This window comes from Miscanthus floridulus, chromosome 11, assembly GCF_019320115.1.
Source record: "Miscanthus floridulus cultivar M001 chromosome 11, ASM1932011v1, whole genome shotgun sequence".
In the NCBI taxonomy this organism is placed as follows: Eukaryota; Viridiplantae; Streptophyta; class Magnoliopsida; order Poales; family Poaceae; genus Miscanthus; species Miscanthus floridulus.
Genome location: NC_089590.1, coordinates 96,936,247 through 96,952,955, shown reverse-complemented (window position 1 = coordinate 96,952,955; position 16,709 = coordinate 96,936,247). Strand labels below are relative to the sequence as shown.

General features: G+C 47.5%; 1 protein-coding gene across 3 annotated transcripts; it reads right to left on the bottom strand.

Moving 5' to 3' along the window:
* Window positions 1-10,292: 10,292 nt before the first annotated feature.
* On the bottom strand, window positions 10,293-13,273 carry LOC136494097 (protein S-acyltransferase 11-like). Of its 3 annotated transcripts, none has more exons than XM_066490242.1 (5): window positions 13,079-13,273; window positions 12,048-12,282; window positions 11,602-11,909; window positions 11,014-11,515; window positions 10,293-10,931 (listed from the first exon to the last, which is right to left on the bottom strand). In XM_066490242.1, the coding sequence occupies exons 1-4, from the start codon at window positions 13,115-13,117 to the stop codon at window positions 11,024-11,026; spliced, it is 1,074 nt and encodes a 357-aa protein (XP_066346339.1). In that variant the 5' UTR covers window positions 13,118-13,273; the 3' UTR covers window positions 10,293-10,931; window positions 11,014-11,023. The 3 variants fall into 3 exon arrangements, with proteins under 3 accessions (XP_066346339.1, XP_066346338.1, XP_066346340.1); XM_066490241.1 differs by having other exon boundaries at window positions 11,022-11,515; XM_066490243.1 differs by having other exon boundaries at window positions 11,022-11,515; window positions 11,611-11,909.
* Window positions 13,274-16,709: the final 3,436 nt, after the last annotated feature.

Sequence of the window (16,709 nt, the reverse complement as noted above, 5' to 3'; positions counted from 1 at the left end):
ATCTTTTATCTTTCAGTTCTTACTACGGTGCTAGACTATAGACAAGCCATACTAGATCGCCCAGCGATTCACGAATCAATGCCCCCAACTAGGTAGCCCAAAAACACACGCGCCCGCTTGTACCCTAGGCACAAATAGGACTAACCCATCACTCTCTTGTCATGGGGTCTAGGTCCCCGTCCAAACTTGGACTCCAAGCCTCCGCTCCTAAGTCTCAGACTCAGTGTGATGCTTAGACCTCCACCATCCCTGCCTCCAATCAGTCGACACAGAAAGAGCTGGAATCTACGACAAGAGAGCAACAAGTCTTCCCTACGCCCATACCCAAGTATATGCTCGGGATAATAAATCTGTGACTTGCCTAGAACCCAATGCAATGGTCGGTCCTTAACCGACACAGACAGGGAAAAAGTATAACCAAGCTATGCCTTGTTGGTCATAGGACATAATCTCTTACACCCACCAATACCCAAACCATATCCCTGTCCAGTCTCCATTTTTCCTTTCCACCATTTTATCATGAGTGATCATAATTTTCACCTATTATGAGTAACAGTAGGTTACTCACGCTATCGATGCCCTGAGCATAGCAGCTACTCGACCGATACTAGTAGGACTCATAGGTAAGTATATCGATGCATGTAGTTTTCATAAAATGCCTGAAACCTAAATGCACATCATATATATATATTCAGTGATCATTCAAAAATAGGGGTCATGCATCGGGGCTTGCCTTGGGCAAGCGATGTGTCAACAAAGTCAGCAACGAACGGCTCCGAAGCTCCCTCCTATACGAGAACCTCCTCCTCGTACTCCTCAATAATCTCCTCATAGTCCTATTCGTCTGTAGGCACGAACTCTACCAACTCGTGATCTACATGCATGAAATAATGATGCAACACTTAGTAATACGGCAATAACAGCTCTTAAAATACGAATACATATACCAATCTACTAAGCTAGTTCTACCAGCTAAGGTGCTAAGTTACCTACTATTACCACTAACAAGTATAAAACATGACATGTACTATCTTAGCAACTAAAGGTATTCTTACTCCAAATACCGATTTTCTCTATATATGATAAAACAAGGAGTACTAGCTACTCTATTTATCATCCTATTCTTATGCTGCAAAAATTACAGTGGGTACATAATAATCTAATGAACCTACTATAAAAATTTCATAGCTAAAGCTATCATCGATTTGCCACAAAAATTCCTACAAATATTAAGCTAAGTAATACTAAGCTTTCTAAATTGAATTTATGAACCTCTCATTACCATAGATAACTATAAACTAACTACACCATCAGCTAGATAGTATTTTTGTGAACCTAACAAATTTGTTTCACTATTTTGGACATCTACAACATTTACTATCATTTCCCAAAGATCAGCTAAAAACTGAATTGAATAAACCTTTACTTATTCACTGGAAAAATGAAAAACCGAATTTAAACCGTGGCCCACTACTCGCGGCGTGGCCCACATCCACGCGGCGCGTGCGTGCTCGTGCTCCACCGGTGTGGCCCACGAGGGGGCGTGGCCAAGCTGAGCGATGATGGCCCGCGACGGGAAGGCCCGCGTGCGCCGGTACATTTGCTAAAACGTCCTCTCTCTACTATCGAATCCAACCAGGGTCCACAGTACTATTCCATCAGTCAGCTATCTTATAATTCTGCCCCTCTCTCTTTCCTTCTTTACCACGGCCATACCCTCAGCCCCCCCGCGCGTGCACTGGCGCGGCAGTGCTGGCACTGAGCGGTTACGTCGGCCAGACCAGCCCCTTTCCACCCTAGCTAAGAAGCCAATACCTACCTAGGCACAAACGGGAAGCACTGGGCGAAGAAAGCACGAGCTGGGACGCTGTAGCAAAGCCGGTCCACGGCGGTGGAGCTCCTACACTGAAAACGGTGACATTCCGATGAGCTACAACAACGCTAGAGAAGTTGGGGTAGCAAGTCAGCTCAAGTGACTCACCACGGACACAGATGAGGTGGTGGTTCGGCCGGAGGCGGCCCGAGCCAAGCTGGTCACGAACGCACGGATGGTGCAGTGGTGCATCGCAGTGGCAAGGCTATGTTAGGGGTGGCTAGAGGGTGGTAGCAATTAGGCAAAGGTGCGTCGGGTGAAGGGTAGGTGAAGGCGAAGTTGGCGGTGCAACGAAATGAATACGAGCAGCACTGGAGAGGGTGCCTTCCGCCGATGCATGCTGACACGGTCTTATTGACTGGTGGGAAGGAAAGCTCCAAATTGGAGCATGGCACAGCAAGGCTCACATCATGATAGGGATGGCTGGCTGGCTGACTACGCAACGGAGCCATGGGCAAAGTTAATTGGACCGAGGTGACTCTTCCAAGGCGAATTGAAGGCGCGGGTCCGGCGACCATGGTGACAGAGGAAACAGGGGACGGCCGGCATGGCTTGGCTTGGCTTGATGCTGCTGTGGCAGGACGCGCTGTCAACTCGTAGCACAAGCGCGCACGTGCTACAGGGCGACGGGGAAATAGCCAAATGTGCTCAGGGATGGTTGGTCGTATCACCATAAATAGCAAGCCGACGGTAGCTCGGCCCTTTGCGCCGCGGTGGTATGGCGCCGGTCTGGGGGAGAGGCAGCAGCATTGTGTCGCATCAAGTGCTGATATGGTGGCAAGGCAGGCGGGGCAAGGCCACATGCGTGCAGCCATGAAGGGTCAGCAACAGCAGTGACCGCGCGCCAACGGTGGTCGGAGCGCAGCACGACGCGACGGCGAGCAACTATGGCACCGCGCGATAGTAGTCGGTACTGGCCAAGCCACAGGCTAGTCGTGGCCAGACTGAGGATGGCGATGAACATAGGCACGTGGTGATGGGATGGCAGCGCCATGACGCAGGCGGACGCAACATTGGCGGTGAGAGCGCACGCGGGCGACTCAGCGCTCGCGATGTAGGCTAGCAGTCACACGAGGACCCAGTGAGGTAGACGGCAGCGACGGTACGAAGCCCGCATGACGGTGCATACAGGTGCACGCGTGGGCGTGCGGCGTCGCCGGCCGAGGCATGGTGACCGCGTCCAGACGCTGCAACCGCCCAGAAACGTGTCATGCATGCTTTTTAAAGCGTCCCAAAAATCCAACTCAAAGCTTCAATTGCTAAACCACCTATTCCATTCTCAAGAAGACATGTCAAGCTACTAAAACAAACCCTAAGACCATACCACTACTTAGCCCAATTCTTCTATAAAAATTGTCAAACCTAGCTTCGTCAAAGCGTTGTCCAACTTGGGAAATTCGACTAAATCTCAAACGGTTTTGCGTTGAATTCAATTTCCAAGCTATTCGATACGCTAGCTAGTGAATCTCGTTCTCGACCGCAAGTATTTCACCGCCACCTAAGAAGTTTGTACAACAAACTTTATTAAAGTTTCGTATACGCGTTCTATAGCATTTTCGTTTAATAAAAATTCATTTAGAACCCTAAGTGATATAACGCAACATGAAATATAACATTCATTTTGCGTTTCCGATGAATGTTTTGAGTCACAGAAATTGATTTACACACTTTATTTTATACACTATCACATCACATGATGCACATGCAATGTTTTAGCAAAAGATTTATAGTGTAACACCGAGGGTGTTATAGCGTACCGGCTCTACGACCCACGCGGAGGCAAGGTGGTTGTCTCACGCGATGTCGTGTTCGACGAGAAGGTGGCCTAGGACTAGGACAACCAAGGCATGGGGGAAGCTGGCGGCATCACCAGCACCTTCGTCATCGAGCACTGGTCATCCACGATAGTGGAGACGCTGGAGAGGAGGTGCCGACCACTCCAGCAATAGAGCCAAGCACTCCTGGGGCGGCGCCGAGCACTCCGAGAGGGGTACCGAGCACTCTAGGAGTGGTACCAAGCGGTCCTATAATGGTGCCGACTACTCCAGGACGGGTGCTAAACGCTCCCATAGCAGAGCCGAGAGGTTTTGTGGTGATGCCGACCACTCCAAGACTAGTGCCGAACACTCCTGTAGTGGTGCCAACCACTCTAGGAGTGGTGACATGCGGTCCAGGAGTAGTGCCAAGCACTACAGCTGGGGTGCTGAGCACTCCAGGTGTTGTGCCGACCACTCCGACGAAATAGGGGACTCCATCGACGTCGATCGAGTTCGCCTCACCTGCAAGCAACATCACCAAGTTCGTGGATGCCTTCCACGACGGTGAGAAGGTGCGGTTCCACAGGTTGGACGACATCGTCGGTGGCATAGGGTCTTCTGGCCTAGCGAGTCGGCTGCTCAATGACCCAGAGCTGCTTCTCATTAGTGCAGAGGAACCACCCACGTTCGCGCTAGCTGAGCGCGATGCAAATTGGCGACGGACGATGCTGGAGGAGATGAAGGCAATCGAGGAAAAGAAGACTTGCGAGCTCATCGATCCACCTCTAGGATGTCGTCCGATCGGCCTAAAGTGGGAGTACAAGGTCAAGCGGGACGAGCGCGGTGCCATTGTAAAGCACAAGGCGTGCCTTATCGCCCGAGGCTTTGTCCAGCGCTAGGGCATCGACTTTGAGGAAGTCTTTGCGCCGGTAGCGGGCATGGAGTCTATCCGGCTATTGCTGGCTTTGGCAACAGCGAAGGACTGGTGCGTCCATCACCTAGACATAAAATCGACCTTCCTCAATGGTGAGCTAGCGAAGACGGTTTTCGTCAGGCAACCTTCGGGTTTCACCGTCAAGGGAGCGGAGCACAGGGTGCTCCGACTGCGCAAGGCGCTCTACGGGCTGCGGCAGGCCCCGCGAGCTTGGAACGCCAAGCTTGAGGCCACGCTGTGCGAGCTTGGGTTCACGCGGTGCGCAACCGAGCATGCGCTCTACACGCGATGACAGGGGAAGGAGGAGCTCATCGTTAGCATGTATGCGGACGACTTGATCGTCATCGGTGCGCCTGCGGAGGACATTGACAGCTTTAAGCGCGATATGGTGACTCGTTTTTGAATGAGCGATCTCGGCGCGCTCTCCTACTACCTCGGCATTGAGATGAGACAGGGAAAGGAAGCACTCATGCTCGGTCAGAGCGCGTACGCCTTGAAGCTACTGGAGCCGAGCGGCATGACTGAGTGCAAGCCGTGCGTGACTCCGATGGAGGAGCGACTGAAGCTGACGAAGGCCAGTACCGCGGCGAAGGTAGATGCAACACTCTACCAGAGCATCGTCGGTGGTCTGCGCTACCTAGTCCACACGAGGTCAGATATTGTGTTCGCCTTGGGCTATGTCAGCCGCTTCATGGAGGATCCCCGAGAGGATCACTGCGCCACGGTGAAGCGGCTACTGTGCTCCGTTAAGGGGACGATGGATCAGGTGATCGTCTTCCCTAAGACCGACGAAACTAGACTGTATTTAGCCGATGCAGACATGGCGGGGGACATCGACTGACGGCGGAGCACCTCTGGTGTGCTCGTTTTCCTCAGGTCGGCTCCAATCTCATGGCTGTTGCTGAAACAGAAGGTGGTGGCGCTGTCCACATGCAAGGCAGAGTACGTGGCGGTGGCCACAGCGACGTGCCAAGCTGTGTGGCTGCGTCGGCTGTTGGGCGAGCTAACCGGTGTGGAAGCTCACCCACCAGCACTGATGGTGGACAACCATCCCGCCATCTCCCTCGCGAAGAATCTGGTTCTCCACGACTAGAGTAAGCACATCGATGTCAAGTTCCACTTCCTCAGGGACTGTGTCGATAGAGGGCAGATCGTCATCGAGTTCGTCAAAACTGGTCGGCAACTCGCGGACGTCCTCACCAAGCCGCTCGGCCGTCTTCGGTTCACGGAGCTCAAGAAGATAATCGGCATGGTGGATATTCTAGGGTTAGCAGCAGGATTAGGGAAATAATTATAAAGTAATCTGTTGCTCTTCCTCTGTACGCGCGGCAGGGGCAGGCGCCGAAAGGGCTCCCCTGCCGCACCGTAGCTACAGTAGGGGCATGCGTCAAAGTCAGCTCTGCTGTCACACATAGTCACTATAGCAGCATGGCAGCTGACATGTCTGTGTACTAGGATTAGATATGTATAGTTATATATATATAGCTTCTCACTGTAACTCAGTGAAGAGAGTTTAGTTTGTCACATCTAGAAGAAAGCTTTTGGCCAGCGCTGGGTTTGTGTTGTGTGTGTGCGTGAGCTGTTCTTAGTATGTTCTTGTACCTCTAACCATAGTGAATGACTATGCCGGTAAGCTTACTGCTTGCCTTGGTTTTCTTTGTCATGGCCATATGTGTTGCTGCATGTGAGTGTGTATATATATATAAATATATATAAACCTCTTCATCTTTCCTGAAACACAAGCGTCTGCTACGCATCTCCAGAGTCCAATCGGGATGGAAATGGGATGACCAACCGGCAGCACAGGACAGTAATAACCCTGTGTTGATGCAAGGCAAGGCAGGCAGCGCTTGTGTATGTGTACTACTGCCGTCCTAGGCACTACAATAATGTAAAGGTCTCGACCACAGGTACTGCCAGGGAAATGGATGGGCCGGACATGGACTGTTGTGGTCTCTGCTGTGTTGTCTTCTATGATGAGTCGGGGGGGGGGGGGGGGGGGGGGGGGGGGGGGGTTGATTTGGTGAAGCCACTGTTGAAAACAGCGTTTTTCTACATGTGGAAGTACACTGTTAATCTGCTATTGCCATGAGGTCCGGTGAATACTTGCTTGCTGGAATGCTGGCTGTGGCATGCACACACCGACTCCTCCCCTTCCCCAGTGGCCGTCGCTGTCATGAGCATATGACACCACCATGCATGCAACATTCGCCATATGATTGACTAACAAAGCCTGCTTTGCTGCAAGGATATCATTGTCGATTTGTCGTCGTCGTCGTCGTCGCGGGAAAGAGGTGAATGATCAATGATGGCAGAAAAATGTGTGCTTTTACAGTCAGACAGCAGCAATGGGCTGGTGGCGAATGGCGATGCCAATCGAAGCACGTACGTACACATGGCGTGAGGTGAGGTCATTACACATATGTCCTGTTCGCTGTTCCGATTTTGCCTTCCATCAGTGTTGGCTGCTTGGCCAGGGTGGCTACCAGTACCATCAACAGCGCCCTAATACAATCTGCGTCCATCGGTTACCTGTTCTGTCTTGGCATTATCTACGTGTAAAAGGAGTAGTGGGTGGGGGGCTTTGTTTGTTACAGGCGGCGGCATGCAGCTTCCAGCTCCAACCTGACTGACTGACGGCAAGTGCACGGCAGCAACAGCTTATCAGTGGCATGCCACCATTTAAACCCTGGGAAACACGCAGCAGCCAGCCAGAGGAGAGCAGGGCGAGCCGGCGCATCCTATCGGCGCGGATAGCTAGCAGAGCACAAGCGCAAAAGGGGCCAGGAAATAGCTGCCGGCACCGGCAGCGGTACGGTGGAGCGGGCCAAGCCAGGCCAATTCACGGCACCGATCGGAAAGCGGATTTCTGTTGGATCTGAAGCCGATCGATCCATCGGCGGCCAGCCAGCCGGCCGGCATTATTAGTTATATTCCCCCTGCCGGCCGGAGGTGAGCCAGCCCAGCCAGGGGGGATGGCGTCGGCATGCATGTGCCATTTGTGAATCTTTGAGCTGTAAAGACGAGCGGGGGTCTCGCCCTCCTATCCTGAGTCTCGCTCGGCTCTCGCCCTGGCAGTGCAGTGCATTGCAAGTGCAGACTGCGCAGCCCACACATGTACAACTACCCAAAAGAAGATTCACATGAACCGCCGGCGCCGACGCAGGCAGCTTTCTGCCTTCGCCACAAATGTAGTGACGCGTCGAATTTAACCGCTAAAATATGAGGATTTGTCTGTCGGTACACCGTACACGAGCTGGACCTGCTAGTAGGCTAGGGGATTAGCAGGAGCAGTATAGTTTGCGCCATGCCGCGGTGCTGCCGGGCGAGGGCGAGCGCGGCGCGGCGCGGCCGGCCGGCCAGCCTTGCTTGTTCCTCGCCGTCCGCCACGGCCGGATTTTGTTTCGCATGCATCTACCGCCCGTTGACATGGCCGCCAGCCGCCGGCGACGTAGGGGTCGTCGATCGGCGCATGGCCGCCTGCGATTTATGCGCGTCACGTGCCACGTCTAACCATGTGCTGACGACGATGATGCGCGTCCTACACTGGCAGTGCAGTGCAAGTTGCAGGGCGGTAACTAGCCGCTCCCTCCGTCTCTAAATAACCGTCACTTTTGGTTTCCATGCGAAAAAATTGACTGAATTTATAGAAAATATATGCAACATTTGTTTCTCCAAATAAATTTATTATAAAAATAGATTCAACGATTTATCTAATAATTTTAATTTTGTACCATAAACATTAATATTAATATTTATATATTTAGTCAAAATTGTTCCTCAAAAAATAAAAATGACAGTTATCTAGGGACGAAGGGAGTAGCTAGGAGCCTAGCACATGCAATGTGGCCACAGGAACGGTGTGGATTAGAGCTTGTGGGGACCATAGACTAAACTTTATTAGCCACTTAAAAATTGAGTTCTAGATCATTTAGGTCCTGTTTGGTTTCCCCCTCCTAAACTTAGTCACCTAAACTAGGGACCAAACTTTAGTCACTATGTGTTTGGTTTGGGTGATTAAAAGAAACTAAGGGCCTGTTTGGTTCGTGACCAAAACATGTCATGCCACAGTTTTTTTGGCAGCTATTTGATTGGCTGCTACAACTATGGCGTGCCACACTTTCTTAGCACCCTATCCCACACGTTATAGACTTATTTTCTTGCCACACTTTGTCACAAGTGTGGCTTCAATTTTGTTCGTCAAACTTTCTCTGGCAGCCACAGTTTGCCGAAGGTTAGGCATGGCCGTTTTGATCACCAACTAAACAGGCCTTAAAAGAGGTCTTTTAGTCCCTTTTAGTCAGGGTGTTTGGCTCTAAAGTGACTAAAAGGTGAGGTTTAGTCTCTTTTAGCAATAATTTGGTGACTAGTTGGTTAAATCTCATTTAGTCCCATTTAGTCATAATGTTTGGACGAAAAGTGACTAAATAGAACTAGATTTAGCTGAACTCTAGGAGGGGCTAACCAAACCGGCCCTCAAATGGGTGGACTAAACTTTAGTACGTCCAGCTCAATTAATTGTATGAAACTAAACTTTTTTAGTCGCCTAATAAACTTCAATTACCTGAATTTTATAGTAGAATTAAGAGCTAGTCCAGGTGATCTCTTACCTCGCTCTCTCAGAGAGATCGGTTGGACAGGTCGATCTGTCATGTGTTCTTGACGTCAGGACGGGTTCCGGGAACAACGGGGCATGCAAGGGACCGACGGCCAATCAATCGGCGCAAGCAGTCTCGCTTGCGATGCAAGGAAACCATGTGCCGGACACACACGGACACGTACCTGTGCCCGCGCGCGCGCCGCTCGCGCGCGGATGCCGGCAGCGGTACGATCGATGGATCATCTTCTTCTTCCATCCTCGTCCCATCAGAGATCGATCCATGCGCCATGCTTGGTCCTCCATCCATGACTTTGTTCAACGTCGCGTTTGGTACTGACGTACATGCAGTGGAGACTGGCCGGAGGTGAGGGTGTGTCGTCGTCGTTCGAGAGAGGCTGTGGAGAGCACGGCCACGATCGTCCCACGTCCTCGCTACATCAGCTTCTTCCTCCGTTAGCCACTAGCATGCCTGCAACAGCAATTGCTATGGCAGCCTGTACTGCACGAGCCACGATCGATCCATATATAGCAAGGAGCAAGAGCTAATGGGCGATGGCGGCGCGCGTACGTGCGCGCTCCCGGAAAGCCGGGCCGGACCCCAGCACCGCACGACGTGACAGGACAAGACAGGATGAGAGAAACCTTAGCTTCTCAAGTTCCGGTACGTGAGTACGTAACGTGACGGGATACGGATATGTTTTCTTTTCACGCCTCCGTGCTGATAGAGACAGTAGTCTGTGCATGCACGCTGTACTCGTGGCTCGTATACAGCTAGTATGCTCAGAAGATTTCGTAATTCCGTCCATGCAAAGATCGACAGAACCTACCAGGGCACAGGAAACGGCGGCTGCAGGCAAAGGTTTTTTTTTAATAAAAAATGGAACAATTTTTAATACTACTAGTAGTATATCAGAATAACAACAAAGTGAACTGATGACATGAATGCAGTTGCGTGAGTCGCTAGTCACAAGAAACATTCAACGAACTGGTGCGTTCACGCTCAGAAATTCCAAGCTGCTGATTTCATGCAAACCCCACAAAGAACAAATAAAAATGCAGTCTAATGGTTGCAAAGTCAACTGAATACGTGAGCCACTTTTGTTGGGCGACCAAGCCCAAAATCCCGGTTGGATTTGTATACCATCAGGCATCAGGACAAAAAAGGTTGAACCGTTGAAGAAAACAATGAATGCCACAGACATGTACATGGTTAATCAACTAATTTACACCGAGTGAATGATACAATGTTTTCCTATATACATGTCAGTGTATTAACATCAAAGAGGTATTGTAGTATACATATTTTCTTTTCAACATCCTAGCATCACTCAAAACCACTGTCAGATTTAATCATGATGACCATTTCTTCCGCAGCAACACGGGTGAAGTTTCGATCTTCAACTCTGTCGAAAAAGGCAGTGATGATGCAGGATTTCATATACTGCAATTTATTGCATGACCATCAGCACCTTATGATTGTCTGCAGGCAATGAATGCGCAGGCCACATGGTATTTCAGCATCTGCCAAAATTGTTCTACTTAATCAATGTGAGTGACATCCTCATGATCAAGTAATAATGCTTCCTCCAGAACATGGATTATCATGAGTGTTGCGTCCCTGAACAACTTCAGTTATTCAAACTAATCTGTCGATGGTCAACTGAGGTTCACAAATCATGATTCTGGGTAACAGAACCATCTTGAATTGGAACAATTAATTCCATACATGTCTCAATTGCTGGAAAAGCAAGAGTGTATCACTGAAACCTACATGTAAATGAATCTATTTGTTAGGTCATGACTAAGAAGGGACATGAAAAATGAAGGACTTAACTCTACTGATCTATACCTCATTACCTCTAAAGAAGTTTTGACCCTGAATTATCCTGCATCTTGCCAGTGTTCGAGTATCGCAACAGAACTCTGGATATTGGATAAGGGCACCCAAAAAATCTAACAATGTTCTGCAAACCCCTCTCTCCATGCAAGGGATTTGGTGAACTTAGATGGTTGAGATATGTGTTTCCTTCATAGATATAACTAAGCTGCTGGCACAGTAATACACCTATACCAGCATTGACTGATAAACTAGCGAATGCTAGATATACCAGAACTAGACCCCTTGCTGACAAGAAGAAGGCAGAGCCTGCAACTGTAGTAATAATCTCCAACAATATTTTACAAAAACTCATTGAATGACGGTTTGATGCTAGGTTTGGAAAATCAACAGAGGGCCATATCTGATAACTCGCATATATGGTCATCCCAGCAGCATAAGAACAACTAATAACCACAGAAATAAGAAAAATGACAAACACTTGATGATTTGATGCTCCCACACAGTTGCCAATCTGCACTTGAACAGAAGGAGGGGAAATGAATAAACAAGTGAAACCTAACAATCAACAAAAAAAAAAATGCAGCAGAATGCAATTACCATACTTACAAATGGGCAATGGTGATCCATGTCCACCACGCACATTTTACAAGATCGGCAGTGATGTGCTCTGGGGGGCTTTGGTTTATTACAGTATGTACAAAAAGTATAGTTCTCAAGATCCCTTTTCCCAACCATGGGATAGCTGCCCCACCTTATGCTTGTTGGTGCGCCTGCAGATTTAAATGAGGCCAAGCAATAGCTTGTGATGGTAAATAACGCCAACACAGCTGTTACCATGCAGTGAAAGATGCCACAGAAGTTGCTGATTTTGAAAACAATAGGATATACCGCCCAGACCCCACCACCTGTGTTAAACAAAATAACAGGCTAAATAAACAACTGGCCAAGAAACAAAATTGTTAAATAGCAGAACTACATGAAATAAACGAATAACTGTGGCAGGTTATAAATTATGCTGAAGGCAAGAGATGGTGAACACATACATATAACAAAGAGCATGAAGAGGATGAGCACAGTGACAAAGAATCTGTCCCGTAGGCGCCTCCAGTGGGAAAACCATATACTATCAGGTTTCCTTGTGGTCTGGTTGCTTTGCGTAATGGCTCCACACCAGCCACACATATAGATAGGTGAGTAACTCGTGAAAACAAGCCGGAGCCCACAGCCCCAACATGTGGCTTCATGATCTTCTGGTATGGATGTGACAGATTGCTCTACCTGAACAAAAGGAGGGTCGCAATTAACACAATGCTGCAGGAGATACTACAGTTATGCACCAATAAGGAATACTATACTTGCAGCTGAGCAAAAGCACCAAATTTATACATGGACGGTGTTTCTCAACCATCCTTCCCACCAGGACTCGATGCCAAAGTAATCCTGAGTATAACTTCCAACCCATACCTACAGTTACTTCACTCAATACTAAATCTAACATAATATTTGCAAGTTTCACTTATGACAAACAGCATATCTGCATTTTTTTTCCAATTCTGCTACCGTTGCAATTCACAAGTAGCTGATCAATTATGTCTTGCCATACATATACGTATCCATCAAGTCTAAGCCTAAAGTCTTAATTGGAGTAAGGTGTCCATAAAAGGACCTTGTGGTTAAGGTGTCCATAAAGGGACCTTGTGGTTAATCCCTGGTGCAAAATCCATCCTAATCAATGAAGTAAAGCTGTCACAGACTGCTTTTGCTATGGGTAAGCATCCAGGCTAATCAACCGGGAAGGACTGGTTAATTCCATATTCCAACACTAGAGACACATGAAGCAAGAAAACAAGGGTAACCACATCAGACACACTAGACGGCACTACTATCCGAGGCTATCAAATCTCCTGTTGCGAAGAAAAGCACCGGGAAGGACTGGGCTCCTAGTCGTTGACCCAATCGGCGCTCGTCTCCTCCTCCCGAATTCGAAATGGTACGTGGAGGGCGTGGGCGTGGGCATGGGACAGGCCCAGCGAGTGAGGGAGACGCACGCTTGGATGAAAAGAAAGGCACGAACCTCCAGCAGCGGGCGCTGCTCCCGCTCCGGCTCCGCCATCGCGCCCGCCGGCCGCCGCGCAGATCCACGGGGCGAGGCCGCGAGGGGGTAGAGAGCAGGAGGCCTCCGGATCGGCGCGGACGGCGGGGACGAGGCGCGCTGTGGTTGGAGACTTCGCAGGGGGGTTTGCAGCTTGGGGCCGAGGCGGAGAATGTTTTTTTTCCCTGTGGATATTTCAAGAGACTTTTCCCGGTGTGCTATTATAAAAGATCGTAATCCCCTGTATGCCTCTGAAAAAATTCAGCGGTCTTCAGCGCCACTACTTCAACTTTTTTATGTCATCCATGCCACTTCTGTCAGTTTGGGCTCTAACACCGTCAAACTGCAGGTGTGAAAAGACGAAAATGCCCTTAAGTTCAAATATGTTATTAATTTTTTTGAGCATCTTAACGACTTCAAATGAAAAAACTCAAAACTAGAAAGTTATAGATCTCGTCGAGATCTATAATTTTCATATAATTTTTTTTTCATTTAATTTCGCAAAAAAAAATAATTTTTCTAAGATATATTAATCGTATCAAATCATATTTTTTTTACGGAATTAAATGGAAATAATTTTTATATGAAAATTATAGATCTCGACGAGATCTACAACTTTCTAGTTTTGAGTTTTTTTATTTGAAGTCGTTAAGATGCTCAAAAAAAATTAATAACATATTTGAACTTAAGGGCATTTTCGTCTTTTCACACCTGCAGTTTGACGGCTTTAATGTCCAAACTGACGGAAGTGGCATGGAGAACACGAAAAAGTTGAAGTAGTGACGCTGAAGATCGCTGAATTTTTTCAGAGACACAAAAAATTACGATCTTTTATAATGACACACACAGAAAAGTCTCTTATTTCAACGACGAGCAAGGGCGCTGCCGGTGCGGTAGCAAAAGCCAAAGGGTACCCAAAGCCAAAGGAGAGAGGGGGCGGAACGGAGCGGGGCCGGCACGGCGATGCAGACGCGAATTTGTGCTGCGACCGCCGAAGTGCCGAGGCAGCTGAAGGGTTGGATTGATCGGAAGGAGGATACGACGAGAGCCGGCGGACGCGTCGCCGCGGTCCGAGCCTCCAAGGGCGGTTGATGGCGACTTGGGCCTGTTAACCGTGGTTAACTGCTTATTACTTGATACATTATTTCCTGTTTTATTTGGTGATGATGACGATGATATCGAGCACTAACATACAGTTCGGATCCATTCCGCAACTCTCGATGGTCTTCCACCATAGATTTTTTTTCTTTTTTTTTTTTGGATAAATTCCACCATATTGGCTATGTTCGCTTTTTTTATAATCCGTCTTTTTCAGCTTGTTTTTTTTAGCCGGAACAGTATTTTTCTCTCATAACAAAATCAGCCGGAACAATGTTTCGGCTTTAACGAAGCGAACGGGGTCATTAGATCATTGATATTGGGTACTAGCTCGGCCAGACCATAGCCGACCAAAATTTGGCCATTGACTGTGGATAAGGTTGGCGTTTCGATATTGGGCCAAGATTTGACGTCTAATTCCTCGCAAAAAAAAAAAGGATTTGACATCTAATTAGAGTTCCCGGTGAAGCCACTGCCCAGCATGGTGCGCTCATCATCTCTGCCTATTAGTGATCTCACCACGTCTAGAGGAGCGGTGACCTCTTTCACTTTCTATGAGAGTACGCTTGTCAGGTGTGCCTTTCGGTGATATCTCTCGCTCTCTTTATCTCATAATATCCAATCTGGCTGCGGTAAGAGTATGCTTGTTACATATGTTTTTTAGGGGACTTGTCACATATGTTGATTCTCTTGAGTTGTTGTTTGGTGTGTTTACAAGGAGAAGCGGTCGGTTTGCTTTTTGATGCTATGATTTCAGTTCCTTCTTTTGACCTGTTCCACGGAAAGTCCAAATTGTCCAACAATTTATTTTCATGATGAAGAATTGTGAGCCTACATCTCTTTTTCATTGATAACATCGATCCCCTCCATCGATTTCTCTTCAGATGTATCTACATAAGGTTTGAAATCCCTCGGTCTTATTTTTCATCTAGACCTCGCTACCGAAGCTAATAGCTTTGCAATCTATTAAACTTTACAACACGGGTATTGTTAGGTGTCTATTTCCCTAGCTCCAGATAGAAGGAATAAGACGACCATTGATTTTGATGTACTCGCATATCTTAGACCATTTTATGTTAAGTTATCGTTCTTTTGTACTAGTTAATATCGTATCCCAATATTATAAATATCATATGTAAGGCACTCTTTTTAGTGTTCCGCTAAAAAAAGTTTGGTGTTGTTTGGCCTGCTTGCTCATACATAGGCCCCGTTCGGCTTGCCCAGAAACCGGCTTGTTTTTTCAGCCGGAACAGTGTTTTTCTCTCACAACAATTCAACAAGAATAGTGTTTTCAGCCAGTTTCAACCAAGTTTCAGCAAGCCAAACGGGGCCATAGTTTATTTTCTAACCAAGCGTTGATCGCCAAGATTTGGCGGTCCGATGTCTTCAACAAGGCAGATCACGACAACAACCCAACTTGCCCTGACTTCGACAAAATGGTGCCCCTGAGAGCATGAAATCGGCTCAAGGAAAACTTCACTTTGGTCTATTCTTACTAGAATAGGTTTGTGTCCGTGCATTATAACAGGACAATATATAGTTGTGATTTGTCCAAGAGATGCCTTTAAAGAATCAATTGAAACATATTACATCATCCGACTGTACAAATGTGTATATAATCATTAAAAATGAAAGTGATTCGATAGTGTCCTCAAAGGTTATTTTCATGGTTTGACATTGGACAAGTCAATCGGCACTAGTGTTCTACCATCACATAATTCAGAGCATAAATAAGGATTTATTGTTCGTTTATCTGATACAAACATAATGCACCAATTCCAAGAGCCTGTTTGTTTTAGCTCTCTGTTGGCTTCTGCCATTGAAACAAATAGCTCAGTTGTTGAGCTGAGCTGGCTTTTGCAAAGATAATAAAAAACTGGTTTCTAAAGAAAATAAACCTGTAAAGTATGTTGAGAGGAGTTTTTCTGGCTTTTTATGTGATGAGAAGTTGAAATTTATTACAAATGTTAATAGCAAAAACCAACAGTCCAAAGCCAAAAGTCAGCTTTTGAGTAAAGCTCAAAAACAACAGCCCAAATAAATAGACGCTGCATCACTAAACATGCACGATAAATATCCCACGGCTCAAAGGTTTGTCAACAACAATGTCAGGTTTGGCATGTTGACACTTTTCCGTACTTCGACATGCTGACACTTGTTCCGTACTCCCGTAGGTCGCCTGAAGGTATTCTAGCTTCAACTTGGTCTGTTCACTGGTATTAAAGTCTGGCTCCGGCTGAAACTGATTTGTTGTGAGAGAAAAATACTGTAGATTCTAGCTGATAAACCGGCTGATAAATTCAAACGAACAGAGGGACACGTTAAGAGTAGTGCGTACTGCAATTGTAATTTTTCTAGCTTCTCCCTATTCCCTCTCTCTGTTAGCTGGGAAATGTTTATTCAGCGTGTAACCCTGTTGTACCTTTTCCTTTTCACCTCTACTTAGACTGTCTCCAACGATAAAACGCAAACACGAGACCTATTCTAAGCATTTGAGTCACGTACAGGCAAAGGG